At 37.5% G+C, this 16,230-nt stretch overlaps 4 protein-coding genes across 6 annotated transcripts; all 4 read right to left on the minus strand.

The window, feature by feature from the left end:
* Positions 1-295: 295 nt before the first annotated feature.
* On the minus strand, positions 296-2,407 carry LOC125210671 (two-pore potassium channel 3-like). The gene is made up of 2 exons (XM_048110232.1): positions 1,176-2,407; positions 296-856 (listed from the first exon to the last, which is right to left on the minus strand). Exons 1-2 carry the CDS (start codon positions 2,273-2,275, stop codon positions 709-711), a joined length of 1,248 nt encoding a protein of 415 aa, XP_047966189.1. The 5' UTR covers positions 2,276-2,407; the 3' UTR covers positions 296-708.
* A 1,665-nt stretch (positions 2,408-4,072) lies between these two features.
* Positions 4,073-6,113, minus strand: LOC125215564 (DNA-binding protein DDB_G0278111-like). The gene is made up of 7 exons (XM_048117014.1): positions 6,051-6,113; positions 5,227-5,292; positions 5,092-5,141; positions 4,944-5,008; positions 4,617-4,708; positions 4,449-4,520; positions 4,073-4,361 (listed from the first exon to the last, which is right to left on the minus strand). The coding sequence occupies exons 1-7, from the start codon at positions 6,051-6,053 to the stop codon at positions 4,326-4,328; spliced, it is 384 nt and encodes a 127-aa protein (XP_047972971.1). The 5' UTR covers positions 6,054-6,113; the 3' UTR covers positions 4,073-4,325.
* Positions 6,114-6,870: 757 nt separating this feature from the next.
* Positions 6,871-13,256, minus strand: LOC125213143. Of its 2 annotated transcripts, none has more exons than XM_048113521.1 (10): positions 12,768-13,256; positions 11,798-11,841; positions 11,351-11,474; positions 11,158-11,269; positions 9,999-10,639; positions 9,324-9,612; positions 8,968-9,244; positions 8,379-8,543; positions 7,605-8,075; positions 6,871-7,509 (listed from the first exon to the last, which is right to left on the minus strand). In XM_048113521.1, the coding sequence occupies exons 1-10, from the start codon at positions 12,949-12,951 to the stop codon at positions 7,228-7,230; spliced, it is 2,589 nt and encodes an 862-aa protein (XP_047969478.1). In that variant the 5' UTR covers positions 12,952-13,256; the 3' UTR covers positions 6,871-7,227. The 2 variants fall into 2 exon arrangements, with proteins under 2 accessions (XP_047969478.1, XP_047969477.1); XM_048113520.1 differs by having other exon boundaries at positions 8,379-8,546.
* Positions 13,257-13,498: 242 nt separating this feature from the next.
* Positions 13,499-16,107, minus strand: LOC125211872 (dehydrogenase/reductase SDR family member on chromosome X-like). Of its 2 annotated transcripts, none has more exons than XM_048111819.1 (9): positions 15,699-16,107; positions 15,554-15,620; positions 15,057-15,085; positions 14,760-14,968; positions 14,545-14,663; positions 14,374-14,469; positions 14,227-14,302; positions 13,996-14,149; positions 13,499-13,765 (listed from the first exon to the last, which is right to left on the minus strand). In XM_048111819.1, exons 1-9 carry the CDS (start codon positions 15,918-15,920, stop codon positions 13,604-13,606), a joined length of 1,134 nt encoding a protein of 377 aa, XP_047967776.1. In that variant the 5' UTR covers positions 15,921-16,107; the 3' UTR covers positions 13,499-13,603. The 2 variants fall into 2 exon arrangements, with proteins under 2 accessions (XP_047967776.1, XP_047967778.1); XM_048111821.1 differs by having other exon boundaries at positions 13,626-13,765; positions 13,996-14,165.
* Between the last annotated feature and the right edge of the window lie 123 nt (positions 16,108-16,230).

Raw genomic sequence — 16,230 nt, forward strand, 5'->3', positions numbered from 1 at the left:
CAATTGTGTTTGGTCAATTCTAATTATTCTTAATTCAATGGGTGTATTCAAGTAGTATGAGACTCGTTCATTCTCAATCAAATGGTTAAGTGGCATGAAACTCTTCCATTCTTAATAAAATGGTTGAGTGGCATGAGACTCTAATCAAATATTATCAAAGATTCGATCGAATCTTTGGGCCAATTGTACTACCTTTCGAGGTGATGTGTTTGTTGGCGGATACCCTTAGTCCAACAAAATACAATAACTCAAATGCTAGAGATTGAAATTAAAAATAATAGAAATGAAACGCGAGTTGGGACACCAAAGAAACTGGAGTAATATTTTGATGTTAATTTACAAATTTAGAGCCAAATAAAAGCTATTAGTACAACATAAAAGAAACGAGCATATGCAAAATTGACTAAAGGATATTAACTAAAAAACAAAAATCTGTCATTCAAAATCTTTAGTTGTTTTGTTCCCCTCCAAGCTTGCCCTCTCTTCTTCAGCCCATGTTTCCCCATTTCACCTATAATCTTGATGCAAGTGAGCTCGTCCAGCCGGAAGTATAACCACACATACCAAGAGCCAAGAACGCGCATCCCTTCCACAGATAGGAGAGTCATTGTCAAGTACATTTTACTGTATCTCAAATCATCGGTCTAAATCTTGCACAAAAGCCTCAATCTTGATGATAACGACGATGAAGAAGCTCATGTTCTTCACTCAGTGACGGCTTTCAATAAGGTCGACTAGACTGATCTTCCCACAGTTGCCAGCATCAAGCCTCTCAAACTGCTGGCATATCTTGGCAACGTCGTGCTCTGAGATCTTGCCCATCTCTTTGAGCTTGTAGATCGCGTACTCTGACTTACTTGTGTTGTAATCAAGGGACGAAAACAAGGAAAACGAAGTGAGTATTAGGCACACTATTAGGACAAGAATTAACAAATTGGGATTGGTTTTATATAAATAAGAACCAGATACATATCTATCAAGCCATGGAAAAAGGTACTATGATGAAAAATGGTTCACTATCATTTTAGAAAACATAGGTAACACCTTTACCAAATTCACAAACACTACTTTGTGAATGCATTATAAATCAAGTTGTGCATAAACAAATTAAACAAATCAGAACAAACAAGCATCAAGTTGTGCAAAAACAGCAAAAAGGGACGATAGATACTAACGTGACAAACCCGTTGTTATCAATGTCAGCAGCAAGAAACTGCGCCACGGTCATATGCTGGTCGAGCACCCACTGTGCCATCCTCCTCTGCCTCCTGTCCACCCTCGCCTCCGCCAGGTAAAGAAACGCCCTAGCCACAGCAAGAGTCGACACAAGCAACCAAACCGAGGCAAAAATCCTACCCCCCAGCGAGTGAAACGCCCTATCGCCATACCCAACCGTAGTCACAGACATGACAGACAGATACAATGAGTCCACCCAATCCAACCTCTCCACAAAATGCATCACAGCAACACCTACTCCAATGCACACCACGACAACGCCCAAGGCCAACGCAACCTTCATCCGAATCCTCATCCTCCCCTTCTTCACATCAACTATGTAAGACCTAGCATCACTACCCTTGTTATTAATAGTCCTCAGCAGATAATTCTCTTGCAAATCAAGCACATAACTAACCATCCCAGTCAGCAAAATGTCAATGAAACCAAACCCCACCAACACAAACAAGACTGAAAACAGCTTAGTTGCTAAACTATCAGGGGTTATATCACCATACCCAATTGTACACATAGTCACAATACAGAAATACAGAGCATCAACAACAGGGTGAGTCTCATTCCCTTTGAAATCACCCCTAGTAAGAGAATAAATCACCACACCAAGGCTCAAATAGATAACCAAAAGCACCACACCCTGCCTCACCACACGCTGCTTACCAAACTGCGGCTGCTCCGCCGCCTCTGGGAATTCTTGAAATTCGTTGATGTTGGTCATGGCCGGAGCGGTCTTGGACCTGTGCAGATTCTTGGCAGGTGGTGGTGGGCATGAATGGGGGTCGTCAAGACTGGATTTTTGGGGATGGAAATCGAAACTGAGGGGGTTTTGTGAAGTGGGCCTTGGGGAATTGAGGGATAGAGCTAGGGCTTCGAGGAAATCGGGGGCGGTGGAGGAAGAAGGGGGAGTGGGGGGGCCGAAAATGAGGAAATCTTTGAGGTGTTTGGAGGAAGGGGAGGGTGGGATGGTGATTTCGTCGTGTTCGGGGAGAGAGTGGAGAGAGAGGGTTGGCCTTTTGAAAGGGAGGAGCGGCTCTTTCTCCATGTTGGCCGGATTTTCAAAATTTGTATTGAAAAAGGAAAATGGTTGAATAGATTTGGTGAAGATGATGAAGATGGAAAGAATAAAGAGTGGCGGTGGAGTAGGAGTGGCACTTGGCAATGCATGAAAAGGGAGTCGAGTAGAAGCAGGTTTTGAATTTTTATTTCAAATCAAAGTAAAAGAATCTTGATTTCAGTGAAAATGGAGAGAACGTGGCGCTATTTACGTTCGGAGACATCGTCACCCATTATAGAATTCAACGTTGGGCTATTTTCGTCCGAGAATACAAGGAAGATTAAGTAAATTGAAATTCATATAAGGACTCATTTCATAAAAAAGGAGATATAAGAAGATATGTAAAATAAGATAAAAAATACGAGTTTCATGTCAAGATATATAAAGATATGATTTTTTTTTTCGTTGTTGTTTGATTGAAAATAAATTATCTAAATTTGTATAGTATATTATTATAAGTATAACATGCTTAATTTGACAAATTGATGGGTTGCATAAACATGGTAAACGTTATAATTTTGGTAAGATTGGGTAGAGCTCTGGTCTTATATTGAGCTCTGAGTTAAGCTTAACTATGATATCAAACAATTAGAAATGTTCAAATATAATTCTTTATCTTGGAATTAATAACTTATCAAACACGCCCTAAGAGTCTATTAAACTAATACTAGTACTTCTTCCGTCTCATTAAATATGACTCATTTTTCTTTTTAATTTATTCCAAACTAAAATGACGCATTATTAAAAATAGAATCACCTTTCTCCCTATTTTATTTCATCTCTCTTACTTTATTTTCTTCATTCCACGTACTAAATAAAATCACCTTATAATATACACACATTGGTTAGAATTTAGTAATACAATAATAAATAAATGATTTGGAAATTTTAAATTTACTATATAAAAAATATTTTCAAATAAAACATGCTTCAAATTTCTCAAAATATGTATCTTTATTTTATTTTTATAAATCTTAAATCAATGTTTAATTATGTATGTGTTTAAGTATATATTCCAAAATTATCATAATTAAATATTTTATATTTTAAAAATATGATTATATGTCATTATTGATCTCATGTTAATTTTATCGTTAGCATCCCCATTAGTCCAACTCACTATACCAAAACTTGTACATTTAAAATTAAAGTTAAAATTTTTTAGCACGATAAAACACAACATGATCAACTCGTATTCGAATAGGATTCACCCAAAATTCGTTGGGTTAACCTAATTGACATTTGTATAGTATTTCAATCGATGAATGTAGCTATGGAAGAGTTCGAATCGCATATTAGGTCGAATCGCATATTAGGTGATATTTTTTTTTAATGCAACTCATGGCAAACGTAGTAACTTTGCATTGTTTTCGTATTATTAGAAAATAAATTCTTTATTTGAACAATACTCAATTGAATGCCGCAAAATTTAATCATAATTATGATACTGTAGAGCGAATTAATTTATACATAAAGTAGTTCATTCAATATTAAGTCGTGAGAATATCTTTGTTGGATGAGACGACTAACTAATTATCACGTAATTATTCGTCTAAAGTTCAATTATAAAATTCAATTGAACCAAACAGAACACATATTTAATCCCAATATATGATTTTGAAAACAGAAGAGACCCAAATAGTCATAGAAATAGAAAAAAGCATTGTCTTGACTATAAAAAGACACATCTCATTAGTCATTTACATTGATTTTACAAATATTACAATTTAAATATATAAAATCGGAAAATAACTAGAAAAAATATGAAATGACAAAATTCAATGGTAGGTGAAATGAGATTGAAATGGACATAAATTTAGTGATTGCACTGTAACTCTGCATGTGTTGCGGCTAAAATTGAGATTACATTTCAAGCAATACTTCAAATGTAAATTAACAATCCATAAGGATTGAGGGATTGAAAGATATTTAAAACTCGAATCATAAATAAGGGCTATGAATCCAGGCAATCACATTGGATGGATGTCACAATTTTGTCCATATGTAAATCATGCTTGGTATAAAATCACACAAACCCCTAATCGTCGTCGAGAACACTCTTACGCCTCCGAATCTGGGAAGCAACAGATAAAAATTAACGAATTGAAAATGGTAGTGCTACGTAGTTCTTGAGAACTCAAAACCAACTACTGCTACTTACTGTCACTTTGGTTTCTTTCGTTGTTTGAGTGTTGATTTGTTCGAGAAGTGATATGAGCCTCTCTTCAGATACCTATGTTGAAAGCAAGAAACCATGTCCATTGATTTTGAACGTTTAGAAAGCTGTACGATGAAACATGAGAATAGATAGCACAGTGAAGCAAGATACCTTCTCCACAATCTGACCCGTTTGCGCAGCTCTCAGTATTACATCCTCGACTCCCCTGGCCTTCTCGAGTTTCACAAGTGCAATTCGAGCAACTGCACAAAAAGAGGCATTGAGAGTCAATCCACATGGATGGTCGCGCCACGAGAATTTAAATACTACTAACATCTAAGATACAATAGATACGATGTTTAAACACTGATTTTGTTCATCTTCGTAATTATACGATTACTGAAGTTAGTATTGAAGAATATAAAGAGGAGGTACAGAGAAAAATTGTATTGAGAAAATTATGAGTTAATTGGATGAAGCACAAAATATTCGACTTACGTCTTGCACGTGCTTCAGATGTCAAAATCCGTGTCAGCATCAGTTGTCTCTGTTCTTCTGCCTCGCTAAATGAAATCAGAAATTCAAATAAAATCAATAAAAGCTTTAATCAAGAGAAGTCTAAGCTTTGACAGAAGAGATAATCCACCTTTTAGCTTCCTCCTGAGCTTTCTGCTGTTCAGTACCTTGATGACTACTCTATATATGAATAAATATGTAACTATGGACCTTGATAAACTTATTCTGCAAAGACAAACGAAATAGCACAAAATGCAATAACTACCACGCCGCGTTGAGCCTTTAGCTCCTGCATTCTCCTTTGCCTGATTGCTTCCAATTCCGGGTCAGCCTAGACACAAAGAAATCATTGAAAAACAGAGGCATCACATTTTGATTACAAAAGAACTAAAGCAAATTAGCAAATGAACCAATGCGGATGTTCAAGAAAAATATTTGAATAAACATTTGCATACTCACTCAACAATAACTAACACCACCAGCCAAGCCTTGGCACAAAACGGATCAGGCCTACCCCGTTCACGTCTAGAGAAACTAACACAATAATCTATCTTCTTAATTCTTATACTACCTCAACTCCATTCTTGTTCCATTCATCTCCCCTCCCATTTTCTTTATGTGCTGGCTATGATATTAATCAACCAGTTGAGACCTTTTCTGTGATTTATCAGCTACACATAGATGTTCCAAATACACCAAAACTAACCATTTTGGAAGCATATAAATAAACTATGTTGATTATAAAGATTTATAATCTTAGGATTAAGTGTCCTATTCATTATTATAAAGCCCAATTCCATCATCACTGAGACTAAAGCATTAGAAGCTGCACATTTCAGACTTCTGAGCTCAACCGTTATTAACTCGAAGCAAAGCAATTTATGAGTATCTACTAATTTCTCTTAACAACCCTATCCCTATTCCCTAATCAAATCATATCCAGCACCAAAATCAAATTTTGAGGAACTGTACAACCTTAATCAATTCTACAAAAATTCAAATAAAAATTGATAAACGCTTGCTACGATAAAAGAGTGTTGATCGGGAAATAGATAAATAAACCGTGAAGAATTGGAAAAATTTGCTCACCATTTCTTTTCTGCGAATTTGAACGAGTGAACGCTGGAAATATAATTCAAATAAATGAGGAAAAAAGTAATTGGGTCGGGTCGGGTCGTGATTCACTGCGGGTCTATACTACTTTTGTTTTAATTATTTGTATTGATTATTTTCGAATTAGAGTCCAATCAATGTTTTAACTAGGTGTGTTTGACACTGGTGTTAGATTAAATCGTACCCAAATTATTAAGAATTTTTTCTACATTGGAGGTTTTTAGAATGGGATTTTTTTTTCACTTTAAAATCTGTTTAAAAATGTTTACCCGCTCAAACAAAAAAAAAAAACGTTTAAAATTGGTCCCTAAAATCATAAATTTTGGTCAATATTTTGTATTTGACACAAAATTTAAAATTGAATTAAAATATCACAAATTTTACAATTTGTTTATTATTTTCTACGGTAGATCAATCAACATATCCGACCAACTTACGTGCATTTTTTTTATCTTACTTGATGCTATTAAATCAATGTGGTTTTCCAAGTGCATTTATATCCTACTTGTCACAACTTATAAAGTGGTTTAAAATATCACAAACATTTCACGATTGCCCACTAAAATACATTTTTCGCCAAAGATATCTTATTTGGGCTGAGTTAAAAATAACAAACAAAATACTGTATAAAATATGGAGTAATATTTTAGAGCAACTTAGTCAGTGAAAAATACCATGACCAAAATTATACTCCTAGTGTTCAAGTTTTAACCAATTAATCATCTGTTTTTTATTTATCATGTAGCGAGTGTAGCTACCACATTTCATACTTTTCAAACATAAAAAACGACATGACTTTAAACCAAAACTTACCTCCTATTGCACACAAATGATACAGTGATTCAACTGAACAGCAAAAAAAAGAAACAGAAAAAGAAAAAGGAAAAAGGCATGATTAGAAAATCGAACATTAACTTAAACTCTCTCTAAATAAAAGTGTATCTAAATTATAAAGTGCAAGTGGAAGAGAAAAACACATCTCCACCAACACAAAGTTAGCAGCCATCTCTCTCCTCTCTAAGTTGCATGAACTGAGGAAGAGCATACTATGCAACCTTCGAGGCACGTGTACAGACGAAGCAACTCCTCTTAACATCTTGAGAGGGTCGCCTCCACACTCATTGCAAGCCCCTTGGAGAAGCACGAGAGCTGATTAATAACCATTAGGCCACATTTGGGACTGCTTCGGCTGTCCTTGTGGGGCACCAAGTGCGCCATCTCTCGGGTTTTGTTGCTGGTCGAGGGAGATCCCAGCCTGAGAATGGTAGAAGTTCGGGTACCCAGGGGTGGTCCCGTAGTTCTGTGACTGCTGCTGAGCTTGCCTGAAAACACCGGATTGCTGGCTTTGCCCTTGGTAATTGTAATACGCATTGGTTGGAACAGCTTGCACCGTTCTTGAGCCTTGCCCATGAAGCCACATCGCTTGGTTCTCATTCTGAGAGAATGCAAGATTTTATTATTCAAGACTTTTATCAAGGCGCAAAGAAATTGGCTGGAATGAATAGAAGAAACAAACGAAAAAATTGTTACCTGCTGCTGTTGCTGTTGAAGCGCGAGCAGCTGACTCTCCTTGTATTGAGCCAATACTTCCTCGTAGTTTATAGCTGCACCAGATGGGGCGGCAGGAGGATTCATCTGATAATTACCGGGAACTGTTGCGGTATTCCCAAGACCAGAGTATCCAGAAGGAACAGCAGCAGATTGAGGCAAACTACTGACTGCAACGCTGCTTTTATATTGAGGGAGTAAAGCAGCCAGGGACTGATGGTACGTGTTGTTACCTGCAAATGGTTGCTGAAACGCAGAAGGCATGTATGTATAGCTCTGAGGCATGAAGGGGTAGCTTATCATGTTGGCAAACGGCCCAAGAGGTAGTGTTGGCTGAGAATATGGATGTACAGCAACATGTTGCTGAGGGAGAGGAGGTCCAGAGGCGGCTACATTCACTCCTGAATGAGACTGTGCAGTAGGCTGTGGTGATGAATTGGCAGTATTCAAAGCCTGAAGCACCCCATTAGCATAATCAGAGCTATCAGACCACAAGCTATGGAAATATGGATAATTCTATGACGAGAGCTAATTTTGTACAACTTGATTCAATTGGAGATTGTTTAATAAGAAAGGATTCCTATATTAATATCTCAAAGATTGATGGATAAAAATGAAAAATCATCTGCATATCGTAGACTGAAAAAATATTTATATTTAGCCAAAGCTGATGAGAACATTAGATAAAATATAAGCGAAAAATAATTTATACAGCACCAGGGTAATTGTAGTTATATGATCAGTTGAGATGGGTACCTCAGACATAGAGATTGCTGAAGCACCTACAGAAGAAATAGAGTTCCCGTATTTTGCAGCCAGAGAATGCGAGACAGGAAATTGTGAGTACTGAAGATCAGATTCTCTAGCAGAGTGAACATTTCCAGTCAACACTGAGCTTTGCAGTGAATTTGGGTATGACTGCTGCTATAATAATCAGAAAGTAAGAAATAAGGAAATGTCAAAAATCTTAACAATTGACATCTCCAAATACACTCGCCAATGCTATCCAAATAAGATGGGAAGTAAAGCATCTATTAATTGAACCTAATCCCCCCCCCCCCCCCCACCTCCCCACTTCTTCCCAACATGGTAACATGTATGTGTGCACGTTCGGGGAAGCGATTATGCCCACCCACGAATAATCTTCTGTAGTTTCCATTTCCAATCACATAGATTAATACCAATTTTTTGGACTCAGATGAAAAGCTAATTCCGAGGTTGCTAAAATATTCCACTTAAAGAAAGAACAGATCATATATTCAACTGCTTTTTCCAGTATAATCTTCAAAATTAATAAGTTTCTTAATAGCTAATCAGTACTTAAGCAAGGGGATAAATATCTTACCATAACATTAGAAAATTGAGCAAGATTGTGCATCTGGGAACTTGTCTCGTTAAAAGCAGCATTTAGTCTTCGAGTGTCATCTAAGGCATAGCCAGGATTAACAGGCGGGAAAGGATATTGATTTCCATGAGTCACTTCCGTACTCTCAGGTTTCAACTCTTCTGGCTGTGAAGCAGAAGGTTCATCATATGTCCCTGCAATGACACCATCCTGACCATTGACATGGAACTTATCGGATGTATCCGTGAGAGAATTGTCAATATAATATCCAGACTGTCTGCAGCAAAGGAACAAGAAATATTCAGAAGTTTGAAGAAGATAAGCAATAAAAGATCTGAAATCACAAATACTCGTACCTAGTATCTGCATCCGCAGCTAATGCAGTATCAGCCTCATTATGTCCCTCATCCAAATTACTTTTTATAGGTACAGATGCCAAACCTCCAGAAGGATATGAAGCCTTCGTGCTACATCCAAAACTACCAAAGCTCAAGTGTGAACAGTCAGCAGCTTCAACTTGCAAATGATCAGGAATTACAACCAAAGGAGCATTTTCTTCAGATGGAAATCCTGCATCATCCTTCTCTACACTTAGTTGTTGGAAATTTTCGGTGACTGATGCCACTGAAGCACCAACTTCTTCACCTGCAAACCACAGAAAACATGAAACTAAGGTAACCACCAACATAAATCTAAAACTAAGATTGTTTAACCACACACATGTATTACAACTGACTGTCATGCAGGAGCATACAGTCTCCAACCTACATTTTTTAGCCTCAGCAATTATAGCACATAGGTATAATTTTCTTGGAAGCTACATATATGAAATGACTTGAGTGACCAGGTAGAAATTACCACAGCTGACGATCTAAAGTTTTTCTTTTTATATGTTTGCGTCCATAACTAATATTAGTACCATGGTCATGTCAAAATTAGTTTCACAAGATAAATAGCATCCAAAAATTTGCAAAATTTTGGGTGGTGTTGTACTTCAGTTCAGTAAAAGTGAAATCATAAGGAGATTATACCTTCATGACGCTCATAATCAGGAGCTTCGGACTGGTATGAAGCCATATTTTGATACAACTCATTCTCAAATAGTGATGAACCTCTTAAATCATTCTCAGGAGCCTTCCTATTGGGTAGAGGAACAGAACTCAAATCATTTCCACCAGTTTTTACATTATTATCATCTTCGCTTGCTTGAACCTCTTCTTCTTCATAATGCTGACTGATTCCATCAGATACACCAGATGCCTCTGGATACAACTCAGTATCAACTGTGTATTCTGGGATAGGAATCACATTTGTAGGAGCTGGTTTTTCTACAGGCCACTCTGGCTTCTCTACAGGCCACTCTGGCTTCTCTACAGGCCACTCATACGTACTGGGAGCATGCTGAACTAAAGAAACTTCTGATGAATGAGCTTTAGAAGCATGATCTGGAGTAGATCTTAGATGAGGAAATGGTTCGGTTGCAGGAACATCTTGAATGTGTTGATGAGATGCTTTATTATGCGGCTTGCCCATCCTCACAATATCAGCCATAGAAACTTGACCAGGAACACCCCCCCAGGCAGATTGGTATCCAGAAGCTGTCTTTGCAACAGATTGCTTACCATCAGCTGCTCCCAACAAGGATCCTTTAGTCTCAGTGGCACTGCCATCACTGCAACACATCCATGTAGAAAAAGGAGCATCAGTAACATCACGGATTCAGTAAAGAAGAAATACATTACTACATGACTGTGACTGACTGACTAATAGAGTGGAAAACCCTATCACACACATGCAGTACCATTTATGACATTAAAGAATATGAAGGATTAAAAGAGTCGTATATGGCAAAAAAAGGGGCCCATTATATCACACACGTATTTACAAATGCCAACCACATAGAAAGATGGATCCCATCAGAAACATTTATCATGAAACACAGAGAATGTGCAGAACTCAGGAACAAGTAGGGAGTTTTTATGTAAAATGTGGCATAGAGTACATTTTTCATTGAAGCTTGAGAGCAAGCTAATATATATTGTAAGAACCACAAGCCTTAATATGGCTTTAGAAAGGTAACAAAAACCAAGGATAACACAAACAAACAGTCGATTTTTCACAACAATTCCCTTATCTAAACATGAAGTACAAATTTTTTGACAAACTGTAATGAGTCTGGCAGGGACAAACCTGAGGCCTGAAGGTAATTGGCTTCTATTGTTTACCAGCACACCAGCTGCTGAAGAAATGTTACTTTTATACGTAGCCGACCCATTTTCTTTCTTATATGTTGGCTTTGACTCTGATAAGAACAAACTTGTTTCAAGATATCTGCAATGATCTTCCTAATTGACTAAACCCAATAAAATTGAAGCTTCCATACCTGAAGCATTGTATGTTGCGGATGCACTGTATGCTGAAGAAGCACCACGGCGATCTGCACTATTCCTGCTGCGTCGAGCTGAACTATTAGCACCATGGGGTCTAGAGTCATGGTTATCCTTACCCTGAAACATAATAGTTGAAAGAAACAAACAAATATGTTACTGACTAGTACATCGCAATAAACGACAGCATTATGAAAGCTTTAACACAGTTTTTCATACTAGGTCAGTGTCCTTATTAAAGCTGAACCATTCTTCATTTAATGGGAGAAGCATGAAAAAGAAACCAATCAATCCAGGTAGCAGTCCACAATACAATAAACTTGTTATAAAAATTGTTCCGGCTGATACATGAGCTCATGAATCCTTATTTCAGCGTTAAAAGTATCTTTATTAGGTATGAATGAGTCTGCTATCACACAGAACCTATATCATAAATAACGAACCTCTTTTTTCTTTTCTCGTTTGCTCTTCACCTCACGGAAAGGATCTATACAGTTGTAAAAGACATGTCAGAAAATTTAAGAAATAATTACAATGATTTCAGCTTTAATTGTTCTACTAGTATGCGCATATTGTTAGTTTAATGATGCATTTAGCCAATGAGCTAGCAAACAAGTATACACACTTAAACAATCAGACCTTTACAAACATCAACAAGTGCCATCATCTTATGGCAAATAGCCAAAAGAATTCACTAAAGTTAATTCTCAGTTGAAAGCAATTAAGTCATGAAAGACAACAGGGTACACAATAAATCTACAATTAACAACGTCTGCATTCCCAAAACAAATAACTCCACTTAACCAAATTGGATATGCATGCCAGGACAAGCAAGAAAGAATGGCGGAATGCATAGAACTAGAAGTACTAAGGAACCACAAATCTGCAGATATATAATACTGAACCAGAACGAGCCAGCAATAGAACCTCCAAAGAGATATTTGCACAAGATAGCCAAAAAGCAAAAAAACAGTTCCAAGGTTTCAAAATATTTGCTCCACCAGATCATAAATTGCCTTTCATACACCACCTTCAGCTAGTAAAAGCACCAACTAAACCCGTATTGAGGGACAACAATAAACCAAAACCCCAATTTGCAGAAACTATCAGCTAACCAAGAAGTGAGAAAACTACCGTGCTTAAACTACTCTTCCAAAATAGTAGTAGGCTTCCGTCACAAGATAGCTCAAAACTTTTTCTCAAAACTCCAATAAAAGGTTAAAAAAAACGTTTCTTTGAAACTCTTTCTTCTCTATTCTCCAGTTCCCTCTTTTTCTCCTTTTTTAAAAAAAAATATCAGACATAAAACAAAATGAAGATTTCTGATTTTTCTCCAAAAAAGATAGTACACAGATAAATATAAACATAGTCCAAGTTTGTGTCCATATGTATAGAAAAATAGAGTAAAAATACCCTGAACTATGAGACGATTAACGGCCTCGTTAGGGTCCATATTACAGTCCTTGAGAGCAGCGTAGATCTCCGCTTCGGGGCAGTTAACTACCTCCTTCAAGCTCAGCACCACCTTCCTCGCCATAGCGGGAATGAGTTGCGACCCGCCCCCATTCCCCGCAGCGCTTCCCCTGCTCGTACTCATCCTCCCAGCGGCGGATCTACTGCTACTCCTGCCCTATATCCTAGTTCAATCACTTTTCCCCCCTTTTCCCGCTCCAATTTATTCAATACACAACAAACACAATCACTCTCTCTCTCTCCCCCACACACACACGCACGCACGAATTAGTGTGAGTGTGCACTTATTCGAATTGGATTGTAGTTGTGTGATCAATCAATCAATCCGCAGCTTGTTCGGAGATTTATCAGTGGATTCCGAAACCCTCCTCTCTCTTTCTCTCTCTACTTTTTCTTTTTTCTCTTTATTTTTCCGTTTATCTTTATGGGTTTGTATATGTAGACACCGGGAAAAGGCTTTTTTTTAAAAAAAAAATTCAATCGGTGGTTTGGAAAATAAATTTGCCCTAACTTTACAATTTTATTAGGTGAAATTTTGGGAGTAGCATTTATTAGGTAAATTTCGGATTTGATCATTGTGATACTCCATTAAATATTAATAAAATATTTGGGACTTTCCTTTTATGATTTGTTTGTGACGCTTGACGATTGCTATTATATTTTTAAGAGCGTAGGGGGATTAATATCATTTATAACATTTATTCACCAATAAGATTGAAGTAACATTCAGAAGTTCTCTCTTGAACATCTAGGGGGATTAATATCATTTTCATGCTTTAAGCAGCTCGGTTCCCATCTCGTCGGGCAGTCGTCTGCAGCTCTTCGAACAGGCTACACGAAGCATCCCAGACATCCTTGGCGAGCCCGGCATCATATGAAAGAGCGGAAGAGTTTAAACTCTGGCCTTTCCCTCCGAAAAAATAGACCCCTGATACTTCCTAAAGGGAAAAAAAATCATTCAAACTCATCAATCTAGAGGTCATTATCAACGATTCTTGAAATTTAGCATTTTTTGGTAAAAAAGTTGTGACAGTTCAACATTTTTTCCAAAATGTCACCATTTTTTGGCATATCCTAAAGGTCATAAATTGAAAGTAACTATGTAGTCTATGGTTAGAGATGTGGATTTATGGTCAATGAGAAGTCCCAAATGACCTTGAGTACTTACCGGAGGGGCCAGTGCCGCGTCAACAATAGCGCTCGCACCGGTTTCTGAGGACTGAAGAACACCTAAGAGTTTCATTGCTGTGAAAGCCATTGTCGTCACGGATGAAGGGATTTCTCGCATGATGTTTGTTTTTACGGCACCAGGATCCGCAGCACTGCCACAAATGGATACTAATCGGAAAAATCATAGGAACAATACTAAAAGCCGAGCATAGCAAAACCAAATACGTACACTATGGATAGATGTTGAGATGTCTTCATTAGGCCAACTTTCCGGTGAAGCTCATACGAGAAGAGCAATATGCATACTGTTAATGGATGACAAGAGAAATCAGCAGCTACAACACACTTTGGACTTACTATGAGGTGGCATGCTTACATTTGGAATACTCGTAAATAGACGCATACGGGTAATCCTTTGATTTCATAAAGAATTTCCCGGATATGGTTTCTGTGTCCGCGTGCCTGCAGCGAACTGGAATAGGATAGACTGAGAAAACATATGATTGAGTATTTGAAAATTAGATAATCAACGCTGCCAGGATCTTACCATTCCAATGAGTAAATGATGAGACGTTCACCACACGGGAAGGAACCAGGCTGTTTTCAAGAAGGGGAAGCAAAACTTTGGTGAGACAAAATGCCCCAATGTAATTCGTGGCGAGCATCCTATAAATCGAAGAAAAAAAGATAGTTAATCATGAATGGGATCATTGCGCCTAAGTACACGGATTTGGACCCAATTCTACATCCGTAAATAATAACTGATCATATCCTTCAGAAGTAACTCTACGCGAAGTTGCTAAGATCCCAGCATTGTTTATCAGGAGCTGAACAGATGGATGCATGTTTGAGTCACGTAGCCATTGCTCGAGCGAGTGTTTGAACTCGAGGATTGACTCGAAGGAAGACATATTGACCTTGAAAGCTTTAAGGCAAGCATCAGGATTTCGACTCTTGATCTCGGATACAGCCTGGAAGAGCATACGGGTTCGACATATAAGAATCATTGAGAAGCCCGAGTATGATAAATTACAACAGGGTGGCTTGAATTTTCTACACCTTTGACAAGAACTCGGATGATCTTCCAACTGCAAGTGCGAGAACAAATGTGAAATCAACTCACAACAAACCACATAAAAGATCTACAAGTTCAAATATTTCTCGAGCTAAAAGCTAAAAAAGCATTCTTTTTTGCGAATCTCACAACATAAATCCAGACTACACAAAATTTGCAATTATAACTATGGGATAATAGTATGAAAATTACTATTATCGACAGGGTTTAAAATCATCTTAAAGCATCAAAATCTGTCTTAATGTCGACATGACCACCTGAAAACCAACGTGGCAAAATCAACCGGCTTTATTTGTTGAAATTGATTTGAATATGAAATGATGACAAATTTTGAGCGAAATACAGCCATTTTAACAAAATTAAAATGGAATTGGAAGTTCGATAGTTGGACTTGAGTTGGTGTGAAACAAATATTTGGTCCAAGTTTCACAATTATCCCTATTGATATTTCATCAAAGTAGAAAACTTATAGACAAATTACCAAGAACGACATAAAATCCCTCCTTCGCTAGAGCATCTGCAGCGGCAGCACCCAAGCCCGACGTGGCCTGAAAAGAACCCAGCCCGACAATGCTCAACAAAAACCGACTATAAACCAAGATACACTCAAATTCACTAAAACTTACCCCGGTTATTATGCAGATTGGCCTATCCACCAATAGAGATGCAAAAGTCGAGCCTTTCAGCGAACAGCGAGGGTAGCATCTCGACTCTTGTGAGAATAAGGTTTGGTAGAACCGGCTCATATAGGAAGAGATGAGAGAAAGCGTCCAAAGCACTGCCATTCTCCAGAACTCGGAGTTGCACATAAAACTAATACTCTCAACCACATTTTTCACTACTTCCATTTTTCTTTTCCTTTCAATATACTTCTACACTACACATAAAAGCTGAATAGTCGATAAAATTTGCAAAAAGGACATTTCCCCACAGAAAATGTTTGATCAAGAGTGGCTCAAAATTGAACCTTTTCAGCACAGAACGAGCAGCTATGAGCTAAAAGGCACTCGCAACTCAAAACCTGCATCACGAGGAAAAGAGTTAGCCCTTGATAAATAAAATGATATCATAAACAAAGAATTGAAATTTACTGAAAAGATTTAAGGTGCTATCATTTGGGTGGGAAATCAAAAAAATTTAAATTGGAATTAACAAATT

The sequence above is a fragment of the Salvia hispanica genome, chromosome 3 (genome assembly GCF_023119035.1).
Source record: "Salvia hispanica cultivar TCC Black 2014 chromosome 3, UniMelb_Shisp_WGS_1.0, whole genome shotgun sequence".
Classification (NCBI taxonomy): Eukaryota; Viridiplantae; Streptophyta; class Magnoliopsida; order Lamiales; family Lamiaceae; genus Salvia; species Salvia hispanica.